Source organism: Falco rusticolus, chromosome W, assembly GCF_015220075.1.
Source record: "Falco rusticolus isolate bFalRus1 chromosome W, bFalRus1.pri, whole genome shotgun sequence".
Taxonomy (NCBI): Eukaryota; Metazoa; Chordata; class Aves; order Falconiformes; family Falconidae; genus Falco; species Falco rusticolus.
The window spans coordinates 20,501,578-20,519,816 of record NC_051209.1 but is presented as its reverse complement, the minus strand read 5'-3'; the positions used below and the strand labels follow the sequence as shown (position 1 = coordinate 20,519,816).

The following is an 18,239-nucleotide window of genomic DNA, read 5'->3' as shown; positions in this document are numbered from 1 at the left end:
TTTATGAATGCAGTTCCAGGTATGTCATTGCTGGTGAAATCAAGATTAAAGTGTTTTCTTACAAAGCTGATCTAATAAGAAATGATGTAGAAATCATCTTTGTGAATATATAATTATGTTTATGTGCATGTGTACAGAGTTGATATCTGTATAACAAATTTATTGTGCTGTCTCTTCTCTATCTGCTAACCTGATTGTATTGACTCTTAAAGACTTAATTCAGGATGACTAATGCTTATTTGTAAGCTATTAGCCTCCTTGTTAAATATCCTTTTTTATCCTGGAAATATGAACATTTCCCCTCTCCTTTTTTGAGGTTCACAACAGGCAAAATTTCCATTTCTATCAATAATAGGTATCTAGAGTAGGACATAAAATTATGACATCTTTGCTGTCAGCTCACTCTAAAGATTTCAGATGAAACTTCTATGTCCTTGATAGGGAATGCTGAAAACTTTCTGATGGAATTCAGCTCTAGTCTCAAAAGGATAGCCTTTGAATTCACACGATTCTATGTGCAGAAAATTAGCAATTTTTACAGCCCTGAGAGCCATATACGGTGCATGTATGCTTTCTAAAATGTTTCTGAAGTAGACTTTTTTGTAGTCTGTATTGTATTTGGTTATTTATATAGTATATTTTAGTAACGTGTAAAGGTTTTAATGACACTTATCTGATTGGCATGACTCTAGTAGCTGTCACACAAGCAGTGCATTAATTTTAAAGTCGGTTTATAACTTTTCTGCAATGTTTTTGTGTATTTTGTGTTTTCTGAAATCATATGTATCTTACATATTCTAAAATAACTTGGGACATATTTTCCAGGAGAAAAAATATGTTTGAATCTGATATCAGTCTCTTTGCTATTGTATCTAGAATAAGATTCTTATAACAATACCAGAAATAAGTTTTGTGGAAAGAATAGCATTGCAACTATGTTTCTCTTACAAATCAAGTTTTGAGTGTTCATCCAGGCACGTTTCAGAGAAAGTGTCTTTGAACTTTGGATTTTTCATGTGTATTTTTAGTTTTACATCCTTTTCTCCAACTTCCTGATAACCTGCCTCCTAGGATATTTTATGCTAAATAGTTAGGCGAACTCCAGTATTTTAAAAGGCTCATAATTCATAAAGATATCTCTTTATAAGCAAAAGTCTATTTTTCAACAACTGACTAATAATAGAAAATATTCATGTCATTTCCACAGTGTCCTCACTCCAATTGAGAGAAATAGCATTCACTGCTTTACTCTGTGCCAATTTTAGTTATAAACATTTTCATACACTAGGAGATGTAATTTTTATAAACATTCTTTTAGTTCATCCTATCTTTCTTAATAGATTGTAGCAAATCTTTTCTGGTGTTGCCTTTTAGCATCATTATTCCACTACTTCTTGCATCCCTCTTATTCCATGTAGCTTAGTATATTTTGCTTTATCTTTCCTTCTTTTACCTCCTTGTATTTCTTGTCCTTTGCTTTTCCTTTCTCATACATCCCTCTCCCAAGAAAATGTCCTGGGTTTGTCACATACAACATCATTGCTGTGACTTATCTGAAATCCAGTTTAAAATAGGATTAGTTCAACTAGTTCAAAACACCATTTAGATAGTCATTCTGTCTTAAGGCACTAATGCCCATTCATTATGGGCTCAGTAAAATTGACTTGTTTTAAGCTAAAAATAATGTTATGTATACTGAAAGTCTATACAACTTTTTACATTGTTTCAGTAAACTTTAAATTTTAAAATCATACCTTTATTGTACACGTGGATAAGCCTTGCATTGTACTGTAAAAAAACCCAAAATAACATTTTAATCAAACTTTATGGATAGGTTTGAAATTTTGTTAAGCTATTATATGAACGAGGTAGCCATAGTATGCAATTAAGATTGAACCATCCCAACAGTCCCTTTTGGCATTAACAAAGAAGAAGCAACGTTTTTCTCTCTCCTGATCCTTGAACATTTTTCTGAAAGATACACTCTAGCTCAGAGGAAATTTATGGAAGGTTATTTTCATAGTATTTTTGTTAAGGGATCTTATGGTGAAATTTTGTGGCCTTTTTTGTCCAGGTCAGAATGAATTGTAAAACTTTTTTCTTCTGGTTCTAACATCTGTGAATGCCTTTTATTCTGGTTTTAATGCCACTGTATGTTGTTAGGGAATCCATGAAGCTTTTCCCTTCGAGTCTGTGCCTGCTATGAGGAGGTCATGTTTGCTATCCTTTTTTTTTTCTTTTTTTCAGAGCTTCAGTGAATACCTTCTCTGCTGCTTCTTATAACTATACTGATCAGCTATGTTGAGATGGGAGCTGTTACCAGTTTTACAGTTACTGCATTCTGAACAAGACAAATTTTACTTTGTTAAAGTATGAAACAGATATGAGTAATGAGAGAAACTGTAACTGTCTGTGTTAAGGAGATGTCTGAGGTCATTTATAATATATTTGAAGAATTGGTTTTCCAAAATAAGCACCACACATATAATGCAGATTTTAGTTCTAGGACAAATGAGTGCATGTTTTTTAAGTCTTGCACAGAAACACCTTTTGGGTCTTCAAATATCTCCTAAAAAGACTTTATTGTTTAAAAAAAAAGTAGTGGTAATTTCACTGCAGAATCTAATGCCGAATGCTACTCCTTCATTGTATAATTGTTATTATAGGATTTCATTATCTGTACAACACAACTTTAAACACAGGCTTTCATTGCTCACTACAAGTCTTTCTAAATATACTGTGTTCTATGCTGCTGTGATCTGAAATTTGAGTGAAGATTTGCCATTTCTTCAAAGGTCCTCTTCATATTTTTACAGGTGCAACTAAAAAATTTACTGCTGCTTAATCATCTTTTTGTGTGGTAGAGTTAAAACAATGCTTCTAAGTTTTTCTGTGTTCTATGCTTGTGTGTTTGGTTTTTAATTCCAGATGACTTTCAGAGCCTATAACTGTAATTTGTAGTCAGTGGTAGGTTGTAGCAATGTAAAATTCCATGGCATTTGTGTAACATGATGGTCTATCTTTGAGTTCTAGCACTGCTGGAAACAGTATCACTTGTGAAGCAGAGTAATCAATTAGGTTCTCATCTTCTAGGTAAGAGTGACGAGAAAGGGTGTATTCCAGGGTGAAAAGCTGTATTCACATTGTGTTGGCTCAGTGAACCAGCTTCTGATGCTTCTCACAGTCTTCTGGGCAGCACAGAGCTACTCACCAATACTTTTTTGGTACAGCTGAAAACTGTAGACAAAACGGTAGTATAAATTTTAAGCATATATTTAAATTCTTCATGTATAGGACTTCTACAAAGACAAAATTGGCAAACCTTTGAGAAAAATAGCTTATGGATATTAACTCATCAAGAAAACTTTAAGAGTTCAGCTCAAATTTATTTCCGAAATAACAATCTATTGATGCTGAAACAGACATACTGTTGTACTCACTGAAATCAGTGGGGCAAGCAGCTGTGCTGCAAGGAAATAACTGGAGTAAAAGCATATTTCCTTTGGACAGGAAAAGACTGCAACTCAGCTTGCTTATTACAGATTGTGCTTTTGAAAAGATACCAATGTGAAAGTCTGTAATTCCACAAATCTGAAATTTGGAATCACTGTCTTAGAGTTCCTGGTAGCAACTGCATTTGCGTGTGGGAAGGTCAGAGTAATAACCCACTAAACATCTTGCATGTGCATGCACTGCCAGATGGATCAAGCATGTTATAACTTTCTCTGAAGTTCTCTAGTAAATTAAGCCACATTTCAGAGTAGTAAAGGATATATTTCATGGTTTACAGCAAGGAGTTTATTGTGGTGGTTCTCAGCTGAAATCTTTAAAGCTTCTCTTAAACTGAATTTAACTGAATTTGTAGAAAAAACATCACTTTCATGAGAATTCTACAATCTTCCTGGTTTTCCTCTTTTCTTACTTATTAGTGACTACCTCTTTTCAACTTAGTCTAGAAGTGGAGCTGGCTGTCCCTTGTGGCGTTAGAAGTATTTAAAGATATGTTGGATTTGCAGAGGATTCATTTTAATATACACTTTGTCCATTTAGCCCTAATTATTTTTTTTCTCCTTTCTGGACTGAACAGGTTCATAGTTTGAAAAATATTCCAGGCATTGTTTAGTCAAAAGCCAAAACCAAACTGTATACAACCAGTTAAATCCAGTAATCTAGGAAGATCTCGGTTCTCTAGCATGGATTGTTCCTACTTGCAAGGATATATTATTTTTTTTTAGGCATGGTGTGTATGTCCTATCCCAAAAAGTATGTTGGGATGTGTGTGGGCATTGTATGTATTCTCAGGGGCCTTAGTTTTTGGTGTTAGTTTTTCAGAAGTAGATGTTGGATAAGCTGCTATTAGTAGACATCAGGAATTCAGCAGTTGCACACTGGTGTCCTTTCTTGTGTTGATCTGTTACCAGTACAATAGGAGACGTTTACGGCACAGTGCTTTGCCCCAAAGCTGCTTGAGTTATTTCCTATTTTTTTCTTTGCTACTAAGGTAAATATTTTTATTCTCTTTCTCACAGTTGTTCTTAAGTCTTCTCTGGATAATAAGAGTGAACTTTACGCGTTCCACATCTAGTTCTTAGCAGCAACAATAAACTTGATCAAATCTACTAGTTTAATTGTACTTTGGTTAATCTGAAGTATGCTTTGTCTGTTTGCAAATTTAGGAGTGCATCGTTTAATTACTTCAGTTTTGAAAAATTACTTTGGCACGTGTAAGTGATAGAAATGTATTACCTAATTTTTCAGAGCAATTTGTTGAAAGTCTGAAACTGCCTTTGGTTCGTGGGCTTGGATGCTTGATCAGGTTCCTCTTGTTTGTGGGAAAGGCTAAAGCTATTTTGCATAAATGATTTTTGTGACAGTGCATTGCAATATGTAAAAATGTGGGCCAGCAATTTGTCTGACATTACAATATGCAATGCAGACCTGTTCATGTGTCTAAGTATCTAAATATGGATGTTATTTCTTGGCTTATGTGCAGTAATATGTGATCAAAAATTTTGGTTTTAATTTTCTTCTATACAAAGGGTAAATTTGGCAGAATACAAATAGGGGAAAGCCTCATGTTTGCTTCTGGTAAATGAACTTTTCTGTTGCTTGACATTTTTAACTGGTTTAGGTGACTTTTTGTATAAGAAAATTTAAACTATTTACTTGAAATTTGTGATTTATTTTTGCTCCGTAGAAATATTACCAATGAACATAAAAGGATGAGACCTTTTTTATTCTTCAAATTACTGAACTGTTGTTTGCATCAAATAAAAGTTCCTTAAATATACTTACTGTTTAATTATCTTCTGAGCAACTTTCCTGTAGTATTTTATACTAAAAGCTAAAATATCAGCATTTTTTTGTTCTTGTTGTTAATGTAATTAAGTTACTTTGAAGAAGCAAAACAAGAGTAGCTTCATGTGATATTTTCAGTGGTAAAGGCTGAGAATCTTTCCATTATAGAGCAAGGTAAAAGCAGATCTTGATGTGCCTATAGTCATAAATCAGATATCAATCATAGTATTTCTTTTGCTTGTTTTCTGAAAAGATCGTGGTTGTATTGATTATATAGGAGTTTTTCTTTTATAAGAAGAAAAAATTGAGGTTTAATTTGATTATATTTAATGAAGGTCTTTTTTCTTATGTGAGGCCCCATGGCTCAGTTTTTAAATTAATCAGAATACATGGCTGGGAAAATACATCAGTCATAAATTTCAGGTTCCAAACATTATTAACAGAAAATTACATGCTGTGTTTTGCAACTGTACAAAACACCTTACCTTTTTAATACAGTAAACTGAGTTGGCTTAAATTTCAATGCATATGTTCAAAAGCAATGAATGAGAGTGAAATCCAAAAGCAGTCCCCTGACACTGATTCATAAGTGAGATTCTTTGTGCAGCACTGCATTTATTTTAATTGCCAATCTTAATCTTGCTTCATTTTACTCTAAGTACTGCTATATTTTTTGTGAAGTATCTTGCAAAACTAGACAGCTCTATCCTTTCATAGATTTTTATAAAGACGAAGTCAGTGAATAGCAATAAGGAATAAAATAATTTGTGGCTATAGTTGCTGCAACAATCGGATAGCTTGAGGGAATCATTGATACTGATGTAATGTAAGTTCTCATGCTTCTTGGCATCTTCGGAAAGTGTGCATTGGGTATATTCCTTGCTTCTCTGTCTGGATCCTTTGGGGTGCTCTTTGGAAATCTCTTCCCTCTGTCAAAAAATGTTTCTTGCTTCTAAGAGTATTTTCTGCTATTCTAAAATATTTTTTGAATCTCTGCTGCTTAGCTGTGGGCAATGATGACCTGTTACATCATGGAATTATTCAGTTGCTGTATCCAGGTTCTTCTCTGACCCACCAACCTGGCTGGGTCCCATTTCTCAAGGCCAGAACTAAGGACTGGAATATAACCAGGGAGCCTGAACCTTTCCTTTTGTTTAGCCCGAGGCCAAGAGCCTTGCCTTTATGCCAGTATTGAGGTAGATGAGGAAAAATGATTTTGAAAGATGTGTTTAAGCAGATTCTATGGAACAATATAGGGCATACTTCTTCCTAACACTACTTCTCTCCCTTCTGCCAAATACATTGCAGCAGAGAATCCTGTGGATGCAGTGGTGAGCAGATCTTGGTCTCCTGCCCTTTCAGGCATGTGTGTGAGCTGAGCTCAGGAGTTATCCCTTTATGGATGTAGTCAAAAGGTGAGGCCAAGGGGCTCAATAGGGAGTTATATCCTGTTTATAGGATGTAGCTGTATACCCTTCCACAAGCTTTAAGGCAGAGAGTGGAAGAGGAAAAAGGAAAGCCACTGAAGTAAATGGATGACTACTCAAATTATTTTCATCAGTATTCATCTTGATGGTGTGTTTTTCAGCTGATGATATGGTATTGAGATAAAGTGGAACTTCTGTCTTATGAGCAGATGTACTTGCCTCATACCTTAAATTCAGTTTTGAAGAAAGGATTGTGATTTCTCTGTCTTTCCCCTTCCATTCTTAAAACTCTCCAGAGCACAGAATTATTTGGAGGAGTGTGATGCTGGTGGGCAAGGGGACTGATCACCAAGAACTTGGATATAAAGAACATACTGGAGCATTTTAAGGAAGAGTACAGTGGAAAGGATATAATTAAATTTGCACATTAAAGGATAGCTGAAAATTTTCAGCTTTAACTGTGTCCTGGTTTCAGCTGGGATAGAACTAATTTTCTTCTTAGTAGCTAGTACAGTGCTGTGTTTGGGATTTGGTGTGAGAACAATGTTGATAGGACACTGATGGTTTTAGTTGTTGCTGGATGATGTTTATACTAAGTCAAGGACTTTTCAGTTCCTTGGGCCCTACCAGCAAGAGGCCTGGAGGGGCACAGGAAATTGGGAGGGGACACGGCCAGGACAGGTGACCCAAGCTAGCCAAAGAGGTATTCCATACCATATGACGTCATGCTGAGTATATAAACTGGGGGAAGAAGGAGGAAGGGGGGACATTTGGCATTATGGCATTTGTCTTCCCGAGTAACCGTTATGCGTGATGGAGCCCTGCTCTCCTGGGGATGGCTGAACACCTGCCTGCCCATGGGAAGTGCTGAATGAATTCTTTCCTTTGCTTTGCTTTGCTTGCGTGTGCAGCTTTTGCTTTACCTATTAAACTGTCTATTCCAACCCTCGAGTTTTCTCACTTTTACTCTTCTGATCCTCTCCCCCATCTCACCAGGGGGGAGTGAGCAAGTGATTGCGTGGTGCTTGGTTGCCAGCCAGGGTTAAACCACGACAAACCAGTAAGCTGTTCATCAGTCACAGGTAGTCATGTGGCCCGTTGCACTGTAGTGCCTGAGCGCTATACTGTAACAGAACTTAACTGTTTTAAAAGGGTGTTTATTTTCCAAGCATCTTTATAAAGTAGGGAAGTACTTCTATTCCCTCTTTTTTTCTTTTAGTTCTTAATCTGAAATAGAACCTTATCTGCATGAGTGGTTGTAGTAGAATTAAGCTGTGAGTCTGTGCTGTTGTACTTACAATGACATGGCTATCCAACAACAAGAAAAGGCACTCTTGTTACGGAGTGTGTATTTTATTTGATTTATCACAAAGTTTGAATGTTGTTTGAGCTAATTCAGAAAGAAACTGCTTTCCTTCCTGTATATATGTCTGACACAGGAGGTTTTATCAGTGTAGTTATAGCAGTGACCCAACATTACTTGAGAAAGCTAGACAGTAAGCTCGTGATACATAAGGGAGGTAGACCTGAAACCACTGGAACATCCTCTATCAAATGCTCAGAGAGGACATATAAGGAAGGTGAGCTTGGCCTCTGTAGAATAACAGTAAGACTGGATATGCTAGTCATCAGCAAAATAAGAAGAGTCCAGTAGGCAGTTAATTTCTTCTGTGTTTAAAAAGGAGTGAGGGAGGAGGGCAAAATTGAGCTGTAATCTGTTAAGTTTTTAAATTTAATGTCAAAATGAATATGTGTGGCAATTCATTAGTGTAGAAGTTCTAGAATATGGGGAGTGGCTAAACTTAAATTTCTAAACACTGAGAAATGCAAAGTTAAGATTCATATCCCTACTCCAAACAAGTGGTGCTGTTCTCTCTTAGACCCTTGTGTGTTCTTTTCTATGTCTTGATATTTGGAAAAAGTTGCATTTTAAAATATAGGGTGTATAGAGAGATTACTAGTATGAAATTGCATTAACTGCAGTTTTGCTTATTACAAAGTATTAGCACACAGAAATGGAAAAGACAATATTTATGGGAGGCTAATTTATGCAAAAGACTTCATTAACATAAACCTTAGTTTTGAAAAGAACTTCAGGGCAGTTTTTCTTCAAGCACTTGTTCATTTGTTGCTATAGATGTATATGCAAACAGGCCATTTTGATGTCATGAGTATTTTAAAGTAACCATATAAGCAAACTGATATGGATTGTTTCCACTGTATTAAATGTCTCTTACAGTTATGGAAGTAGCAAATTGGAGTTCAGGTTTCTAAACATTTTTGAATCTTGATGGCTTGTTAGTTAATAGAAAATTACACCAAAATGTAAACCATACATCTGTTTTCCATAGTTTGAAAAGTAAAGATAAATCATTGCTGAGAAGATAACGGAGTTTATTAGTGTTGGCTTTGATTTTATGGCAGGAACAGCCTCTCTGATCTTGGAAAGCTGACCTAAGCGTCAGCAAGCATCATCCCCTTTTCCATAGCTGCTTGTTTGAAGTTACCATATCAAGCCTGGTGAAACTAATTTGAGCACACTGTTGTGTCAAAATATAGTTGTGCTGTCCATATTGAATGGATCTAATAAAAGTCCATAATGATGTTACATTTTTTGGTGGTTTTTTTTTTATGTTCAAGCTCTCTTGAAGGTATTCTGGTGATGGATGCATCTGCCTGAATCAGGGAGATCTATTTGACCTGCAGATTCAAGGCAAAGTAATTTTTGGATCCTTCTAAAGATTAGATTTGTGTAAATATTAGCTAAAGGCTGTTCTACAAACTTGAAACCACCTGTCAAGTTATGCACAAAAAGTGATGCTGAACTTTGAATCAGATCTGTGCCTTGCCATTCTTTTTCTTTTAAGCCATACGTGAAGAAGGGAAATACTATATCCACTAGGCATTTGTAGAACTCTTTCTACTATACATGGCAAAACCCTTTGAAAAGCTTTCCAGATTAAAATAGAATATGGGAGGAGGTTTACAGACTAATTAATTTCTGACTAAGATTCTCTGGCTGTTTTTTAACTGTATTGTATTGTCAAGAATTACTTGGTGAGAAACAAGTATCTTGATGGTCAGTGGATATTCAGTAACAGCTGAAGATTCTTGAATATCTTCTCTAAGAAACCTTTTGGTAACGGCAATCAAACAAAACCAAGCATATGTTCTTCCTCCAGCAAGCAACTAGTAAGTCATGAACAGCATTGCATAAGTTTGGAAAAGCACTGAAGAAGTGGTTGTTCATGTATGCAGTTCTTCAAGATGTATTGTTGAAAAATTGTTCTTACAGCTACTCTGTGACTCACCCTTCAGTTTCACTAATGTGGAGTTTATCAGCATTGTAATTCCTTACAGTGGAACAAAGATTTGGTTATGATGGCACTTTTCTTGTGATGTCTTTTTGTTTGTTTTAATAGTTGTGGCAGCTTTGAGAATATGTGTAAGTGATGTCTGAAGAACACTGACGCCTATAGTCCATTTCAGGCATATTGTATATGCTGATCACATGCATTGCAAAAAAAATTGAGTTATTCTGTTGACAAGGACAGTTTTTCAGAAAGTTTGATTTGCTATGGCAATCTTATTAACTTGTGGAGTAATTTTTTAGTAAGGTTACTTTCTCCTTTGCTATTTAAAAATCCATGCAAACTAGAATCGAACGTAACTGATTCAAGTGGAAGCAGGAAAGTAGGTACCAGGTCTTAGTAAACTTATCAAAGAAATTGAAAAATTGAAGGTGATCTTACCTGGTTTTGTAGATGCTTTCAAATGTTTTTGTGTTCTGTATTTTTTAAGCATTTTTGAAAACTATCCTGTAAACTGAAAACGCATTAGTATAGGGTTTGTAACCTAATGTTTGTTGCCATGTTGACTGGATTCTTATGGTGAACTGGATTCTCTTAAGTATTTCTTTACTACCCTGAAAAAATAAATAGTACATTTATTATAAAATATGGAGCTATAAAAAAGGAATTTAGTAAGATGTTTCTAGTGAAGATTGGGTTGCTCTGACTCAACATAAGTAATAAAGTAAAAGAAATATTAACAAGCTCTTGAATAGAGTCTCACAGTATATAATATCCTTGAAATTCTTCAGAAAGGATGGGGAGTCCTTTTCCATGTATATCAGAATTGTTCATACATGTGCAGTCATGCTTAACTCCTTTGTACGGCATGAGTAAAACTCTTTAATTTGGTTATTTACAGTCCTCAGCAGTTAAGGAAACTGGGCATGCAGCAGACTTGTTCCAGGGAACAATGTGACAGAAACAGAAACTTTATGGATGGCTTATAGAGCACTTTACAATAATTCTATTTGTTCTCTTTTCTGCTATTCCCTTCTTGAATAAAGAAAGCTTTTCATATTCTCTAATAAAAGAAAAAGAGGGAAGCTTATACTGTCATCTGAAATATCTATAACAGGAGAGAGTGCAGTTTAAGTATTAGTTGAATTTAGCATTGGAGAACATAGAAAACTTGGAATTTTTGAGAAGGAAATAGTCATTTATCCAAATATTTCAAGTACTTAAATTATTAGTTTTTCATTTATGTCTAATTAACACTATGGTAATTGACTTATTTTTAATGATTGAGTAGTGTTCTACCCAAGGAACAAAATCAATAAGGAAAGCAAGAATAGATATTCCTAGGAGGTAGGAGAGTAGTAGCTTGAGATTTTTGTTTCTTGTTTGGTTTTTTTTTAAAGGGTTTTCTTACTTAAAATATATCACCTTTCATCTTACTGAGATGTTCTTTGTGCACAGTATAAGGAAAATAAAGAACAAATCCTGTTCTAACAGTTCCTCAAAGCAATGATCACAATTTTAAAACTACATCATGAAACATTCATAATTTTGAAATTGAGTTTGAAATTTAATTGAATTAGAATTTGGTCACGGAACTCTTTCCAAGCTAAGTATACAATCCATTACTGATTTTGTTTCCTTTTCTGATTTCCTCTCCAAGCAATCTGTCTTACCAGTTATTCTGGTTTTAAATCTACTTTTCACTGTAGACTAGGAGAGGCTTAAAGAGTTATTTGTAGAAAATGCTCCTGTTGTGTAACCACATCTAGCTTTTAAGCATCTGTATGAATCTTAATGCAACTTTTGCTCCTTTATTTGCAGCTGGTTTTTGCAGTGTCTTTGGCCAGATTTGCTGTTGGTTTTGTTCTGTGTTTTGTCCTGCTGATTTCAATAAAATCACCAACAGTGCATGAAATTGAGAATATGTGTTTAAAAAACAGGACCTAAGGCCCTCTAGCAATTTCATCTGTGGAAATTGTCTTAAGACATGTATGTGCAAATTTTCCTCTAGTCTGGGGCTGAATGTAAGCTAACTCTCTTCAGACATTGTATAGGCATACAAAGAGACATGGAGTATTAGTGTGGGGACACCACTGCTCAGACGTGGCTATGCAGCGTCCAGATTAGACCTGGCTGGCATCTAGTCAGCTGGTGGTACACACAGAGGAACTGATCTGTGTGTATTGCTGTCATACTTCTGCCAATCTTCAGTCAAGTGCCCAGCCTGCAAAGAATAATAACTCCACAGCACCATGGTAAACCAGACTGTGAAATGTTTTCTAGCATTTTTGAAAGCATTATTGAGAATTTAGATAACATTGGCAGGTGGTGATTATCAAAGGATGGTAACTTAAAGCAAATAAATGAGTGACCACAGCATGGGAGAAGCAAGGACAACTTTTGCCATCAGTTTTACTTTATAGATATTTCCTTATCTCAGTTTGTAAAGCCCAATATTTTAAGTTAAATCTTTTTTTTAAATTGCACTTAAATGAGATGACTTGCTGAACATACCTGAGAATTATAGAAAAATAATTTTCTTATCATTAGTTTTGTTGCTTATAGGCAGTTTATATGGATGTAGAGATATGTGAAACCAGTAATATATAAGACTTTTTAAAAATTTTGTTGCTGGAAACTATTTTCTCATATTAAGGCTCTTCTAATTCCAGTTAAAGTGTTTTAAAGGAGAGGGGAGACTTAAGATTGGATTAGAACATGGGAAATCCAGAAGAGGATTTCTTGGAAGATTTTGTGTGTGTGTGTGTGTGTGTAGCAATTGGCAGGTGATTTCCTCTCTATCTAAATAATATAGTATGCCTTGGGAAGGAGGGAGAGGTGCTTATGACAAAGGCATTTGTTCTGTTGTTGGAAAAGGTTAACAATTTAGTCCATTAATCTTAAAATCTGTGCAATAGATTCTTTGATAAATAAAGATAAGACATCAAATAAACCCCCAAGAAATACTTCTGAATTAATTTGGTTTCCTTTTGTCACTTGTAAAATATTTTGACTGTAAATCTCCTTCATACTGACTACATATGGGCCTAATTGTAGTTTCAAAATGTGATGAGAATTGTGTGATGATATCTATTTACCTCTGTGGGAAAGAAACTTGATGTGGTCTAGCTTGCTGTTTGTCTATATTAAATAAAAATCTTTCAACTATGCTTTGTAACAATATCAAGCAAAAATTTGGGTTGTGTTATAACACTAGTAGTAGGAGGTAAGAAAGAAAAAAATCTGAGGCAGAGGTTGGGATGTCAATGATTTGGTCTGTATTTAGGGATAAGACCCCAGAGATTCTGCCACAGATTCTCTACCTACTGGAAAAGGGAAGATTGCTGTCTTGTATACCCTAAATAATATGAATGAGAATAAACAGAACTGCTGATGAGGGATAATGAATCCTTAATTTACTTACACTGTTAGAAAGCCTATTGAATTCAGAGGATGAACCGAAATAAGACTAAATTTTGTGCAAGTAGAGCAAAGAAAATTCACCAATTTGAATTTGCTTATATGTCTGAAAAAGTATTTTTTTGAAGATGTGTATACAATTTATTATGTTAATTTCTAATTGCAGTGTGAACAATAAACACAACTTTAGAAAGGGATTTCAAATACATCCAAGTATATCTAACTGTGGTATTATTTATTAGTGGATATACTGTAGGCAGTTCCTGGGAAAAGGACTGTAGTTTTGGGCCCTTATTATTATCTTCAGGTTCACATTTACTCTTCTTGCTCTTCATTAATAGGTAGCATAGATCAGTCAGTGTTAAAGGAGTTGCCTCCTGAGCTCCTGGCAGAAATTGAATCCACCATGCCGCTTTGTGAACGTGTGAAAATGAACAAGCGCAAACGTAGCACAGTTAATGAGAAACCAAAATATGCTGAAATCAGTTCTGATGAAGACAATGGCAGTGAAGAAGCTTTTGAATGTAAGTAGTACGTTGTTCTGTTCCTACTCCTAAAGAAAGCTAATATTTTGTTTTTACAAAAAGATATACTTTTTTGTTGTTGGCTACCCTAAAACATATGAAAACAAATTTGCTGTCCAGACAACTACTTGGCCAAGAACCTTTTTTCTTTCTTTTAAAAGAAAAATTACTTGATTTCAATTTGTCACTCAAGATGAAAAGCAGCTAGTTGTTAAATTTCTTTCCCTAATTACCTTATGGGAAGCCACTGCCTAGATTTATTTTTTTTTTTAGTCGTGCAATGAAACATTTTTAGCCAGTCAGATTAAAGAAAATAGCCTGTAAAGCAGCTCAGAAAACTTGTACACAAAGCTATGCAAAGAAAAAAATTCAATAAATACATTTTACATTATTCTGAGTTTTATTGATAAGAAAAGCAAAGGAACCCCTCTTGAATTTTTCTAACATGATAAATTAAGAATATTAGTGCCTAGAAGTTTCTTAAAATATTTCTTCTTCTATTATTTCCATGGTATATTGCTTGGAAAACTGGAATTTTTGTTAGTGGTTTCACAAAATAGTATTTGCTGATGATACTGTTTCTGAATTAAGAGTGATTTCAAAGGAAGAGAGGAAGCTTGTAGTTAGACTTTTGCTGTGCAGTCAAGGTAATGTTCATAAGTGTGAAAAAATTGTTATATGCCTCTAAGTTAGGAAGGGATTTCCTACTTGCAAATAAGTGTGTAGTTAGTTTGTCTCTATGGTAGTTCAGTTAGCCAACACTGAAAAGAAACTCCATTGAAATGGAGTGAATCAGTTCAGTCTGAGTAACGTCTTAGCTGTTACCTATGCAGAACTACAGAAGTGTCTAATCGCTGTTAACCTGAGAAGACATCTTGCTTATAATGATTTTTTTCCAAGTTTAGACTCTTCCACCTTTGCTTATCTAAACATCTTACTGAGCTGTTGTAAAACATAATGTTTAGCTTCCTAGTCTTTCTTAGGGTTCAAAAGAGAACGATTTATTTGTCCTGCTTTTTTAATATGTTTCAAGTTCTCATCCAAGTAATACGCAATGCATATACATAGACATACAAATTTTAATAGTGATACCTCTGATCTTTATCAAAGAAGCAGAAAAGAATGTCCTTTTGTTTGTTTGTTTTTCATTTAAAATATAACTGAATAATGCTGCTTTGACCATGAGTATGAGATCTTGAGCTAACTTGTAATCAGATGATTTGCTTCATTTTGAATGCTGTATTCTCTGTTTACCATATCATTTCATCTGTTTGTGATGTTAATAATATGGAACAGTGAATTAAAAACAGAATAAGTAAAGCAAAATTATTTAAGTTGGTTGGGAATGGAGAGGATTGTCAGGAATCTTAGAGATCTTAATTTACCTATTAGCCGCAGTGACTGTTGAAATTCTTAGATGCGAAATAAAGCAAATTAAGGAAAACTTTCAGTAATTATATGCTTTAAGGGATTCCAGTTTCACTAAACCACTCAAGAGATCTGACCATCATTCTAAACAATTCATTGAGGACATCTGGTTTAAAAATAAATTATATTTCTTAAAGGATACTGTAGAACTTAACTGAGTTAAAATGAGACAAAATGATCAAGAGAATGAAAGATTTGTAACAAGTGGATTTAAATTTATGCTGGAATGCTATATTGGAAGTTACTTTTCTCATGAAGATGTAGCTGGGGTCAGAATTCATCTTACAGAGCTTAAATTAATAGTGATGATTTGTAAACTGTGGAGACAGATTTCATCTACCTCCACAAAATACTGCCTCATGGGAGGAAGAGAATCAGTTAAGATATGTAAAGTCTTTTCCAATAAACCCCCAACTGACTTCTCCAATATGCTCACTTTGTGTATCCCAGAAAGCTCGCTCTTCAGTCACAGTTAACTCTCAACCATTTTAGAACTGACAGTGTTAGTAGCTCAGGCCTCATGAACATGACTGTACTGCCTCCAGAAGCAAGTCTGATTCATAAGCAGAAGAGCTCAAAGCATGAACTAAGTTATTACCTTAAACACTTGGTCCACCTCTGTGCAGAAGTTTCACACTGTGTTTTCAGAAGTGGGAGCCCTCTAGGGTGCAGTGCAGAGCATTAGTATCACCACAGGTTCAATGTTGTTTTTATTAGTTCTGAGCCTGGGCTGCCTATTAACCGTATCCTGGTACTATACTAGGTATAACTATATCCTGGTATGTTTCCTATGCTTCTCAATAAACTGGGGTTGTGGAAAGAATTTGTCAGTTCTGTCTGAATGCTTGGAACCATTTTGCTCAGAAACCACCCTATATACAGTCATACCTCTCTAAACTTCAGGAGACTGGTAAAGATACACAGATGTCAGGGCTATTATATGCAAGTTCACAAGAATAATAAACTCTGGTAGTCTAGAATGTAATGTTTTGGAGCCGTTTTGATCTTCACAGCACAGTCCATGTTAGACATCTCTGCTAACCCAGTTATCCTGTTACATTAGATAATGGAGAGTTGGCTGTTTTCATGGGTGAAATTGCCCCCTCCTCCATATCCTTTTTCTATTACATCTTAGCACCCTCTTCCCTTCAAGACTGTCTTTGAAAACAACAAAGAACTCTCCATTCCTCCCCCCTTTATTTCCCCCAAGTTTCTGTTTCTGTATAGAACACTTATCCCGTTTTTTCAACATTTAGTTCTGCAAGGCTTTTTGGTCCTGACTGAAAACTGGTTATAATAACTTTCTGTGGTATATCCTCACTGCCTGGCACAAAATTGTGACTCCAGCTTTCTCCTTTACACTGAATTTCCTGCAATATATATCAAGACAAAATTTTAGTCGTCTTGGCAAAACAATATCTTTAAGCAACTAGGTTACCAAGTCTCATTGGAACTTGCTGTGTTAGATGGGCAAAGCAATCACTGAACTAGAACATGGACACCCAGTAATAGTCACAATTTAGATAACTGAAGAAATCATCTCAATGTTCTCTTATGAAAGGATGAAACTTATTTTGATTTTTTTCTACTTCCCTGACTTTGTTTAAAAGGACAAACGTCCTGTAAATTTGTATTTTTAAATGTTTGCTGGTGTCTTTGCCAGTTTCAGGCACAGTTTTCATGTAATTCAAAAGATTGTTAGAATAATGCTATAACAGAATTTTATATGATAGTTTTAGAGCACTCACTTGTTTTACAGAACATCTATATAATAGTGTTTAACTTGAAAATGTATAATTTTGAGCTATTAAAAGTAGAAATTTTGTACTTATAATGAAAATGCATTTCATTTCCAGATTCTCGTAAAAGACATAGAAAGGATAGAGATGAAGCTTGGGAGTATGAAGAACATGACAGAAGAAGTTCTGGTGACCATAGGAGAAGTGGTTATTATCATGAAGGAAGGAGGACTTCTGGTAGTGGCCGTTACCGTAATCGCAGTCCCGATGACTCTGATATCGATGATTATTCTCCTCCTCCTAGTCTCAGTGAGGGTATCATTGTTTTAAATTTTTTATTTTCTTCCATAATACTAGTGCATTTTTTAAAAATATGTTAAACATTTAAAAATAAACGTCTTTACCTGCAGTATTGAATATAAGCATAAGAAATGTAAACAATTCTTTATTCTCTTAATTAGTGGCTAGAAAAATGAAGAAAAAAGAAAAACAAAAGAAGAGGAAAGCTTATGAACCTAAACTAACACCTGAAGGTAATTTTAGAAGATTTATTTTCTACAGTTTGTATTTTCTGTTTTGTATATAAAATAATTATATATACATTTATTTTTTTTCACCAGAAATGATGGATTCTTCGACTTTCAAAAGATTTACTGCTTCAATAGAGAATATTTTGGAAAATTTAGAAGACATGGATTTTACAGCTTTTGGTAATATGTCAGAAATTTTCAAAATGCTTCCCCCAATTAAAAACACAAGAAAGAAAAAAATTTGCATCTCAGTATTTTCAGACTTCCTCCTTTGTGATTTAATTGCCTGTGATACATGCTACGGTATGCTGCATTTATATGGCTTCTACCTTGAGTGGAGGTCTTTACCTTTCTACTTCACTTGCTGCTACAGGAAGATCATCTTTCTTCTTCCTCCCTGCAGAATCCAAAAGGGACATAAATCACAATGAGACAAATAATAGTCCCCTGGAGTGGAAAGGATACCTCTTTGGGATGTCATTAGGGTGTTCTCTTCTGTCAAACATATCTTTGTAAACAATAGTAATTAATGTAAGATGGTTCTCTTGCCAGTAATGTTTAA

The 18,239-nt window shown here is 34.9% G+C and overlaps 1 protein-coding gene across 11 annotated transcripts in view; it reads left to right on the top strand.

Moving 5' to 3' along the window:
* The window catches only part of LOC119140657 (nipped-B-like protein), a 167,618-nt gene that overhangs the window by 106,504 nt on the left and 42,875 nt on the right, over window positions 1-18,239 (top strand). For 10 of the 11 annotated variants that reach the window (XM_037372162.1, XM_037372165.1, XM_037372158.1 and 7 more), the window contains 4 exons: window positions 13,798-13,980; window positions 17,265-17,462; window positions 17,609-17,680; window positions 17,768-17,857. In XM_037372162.1, the coding sequence (XP_037228059.1) occupies window positions 13,798-13,980; window positions 17,265-17,462; window positions 17,609-17,680; window positions 17,768-17,857 (543 nt within the window). The remainder of the gene's footprint in view (window positions 1-13,797; window positions 13,981-17,264; window positions 17,463-17,608; window positions 17,681-17,767; window positions 17,858-18,239) is intronic. The other variant, XM_037372160.1, reaches the window with a different exon arrangement.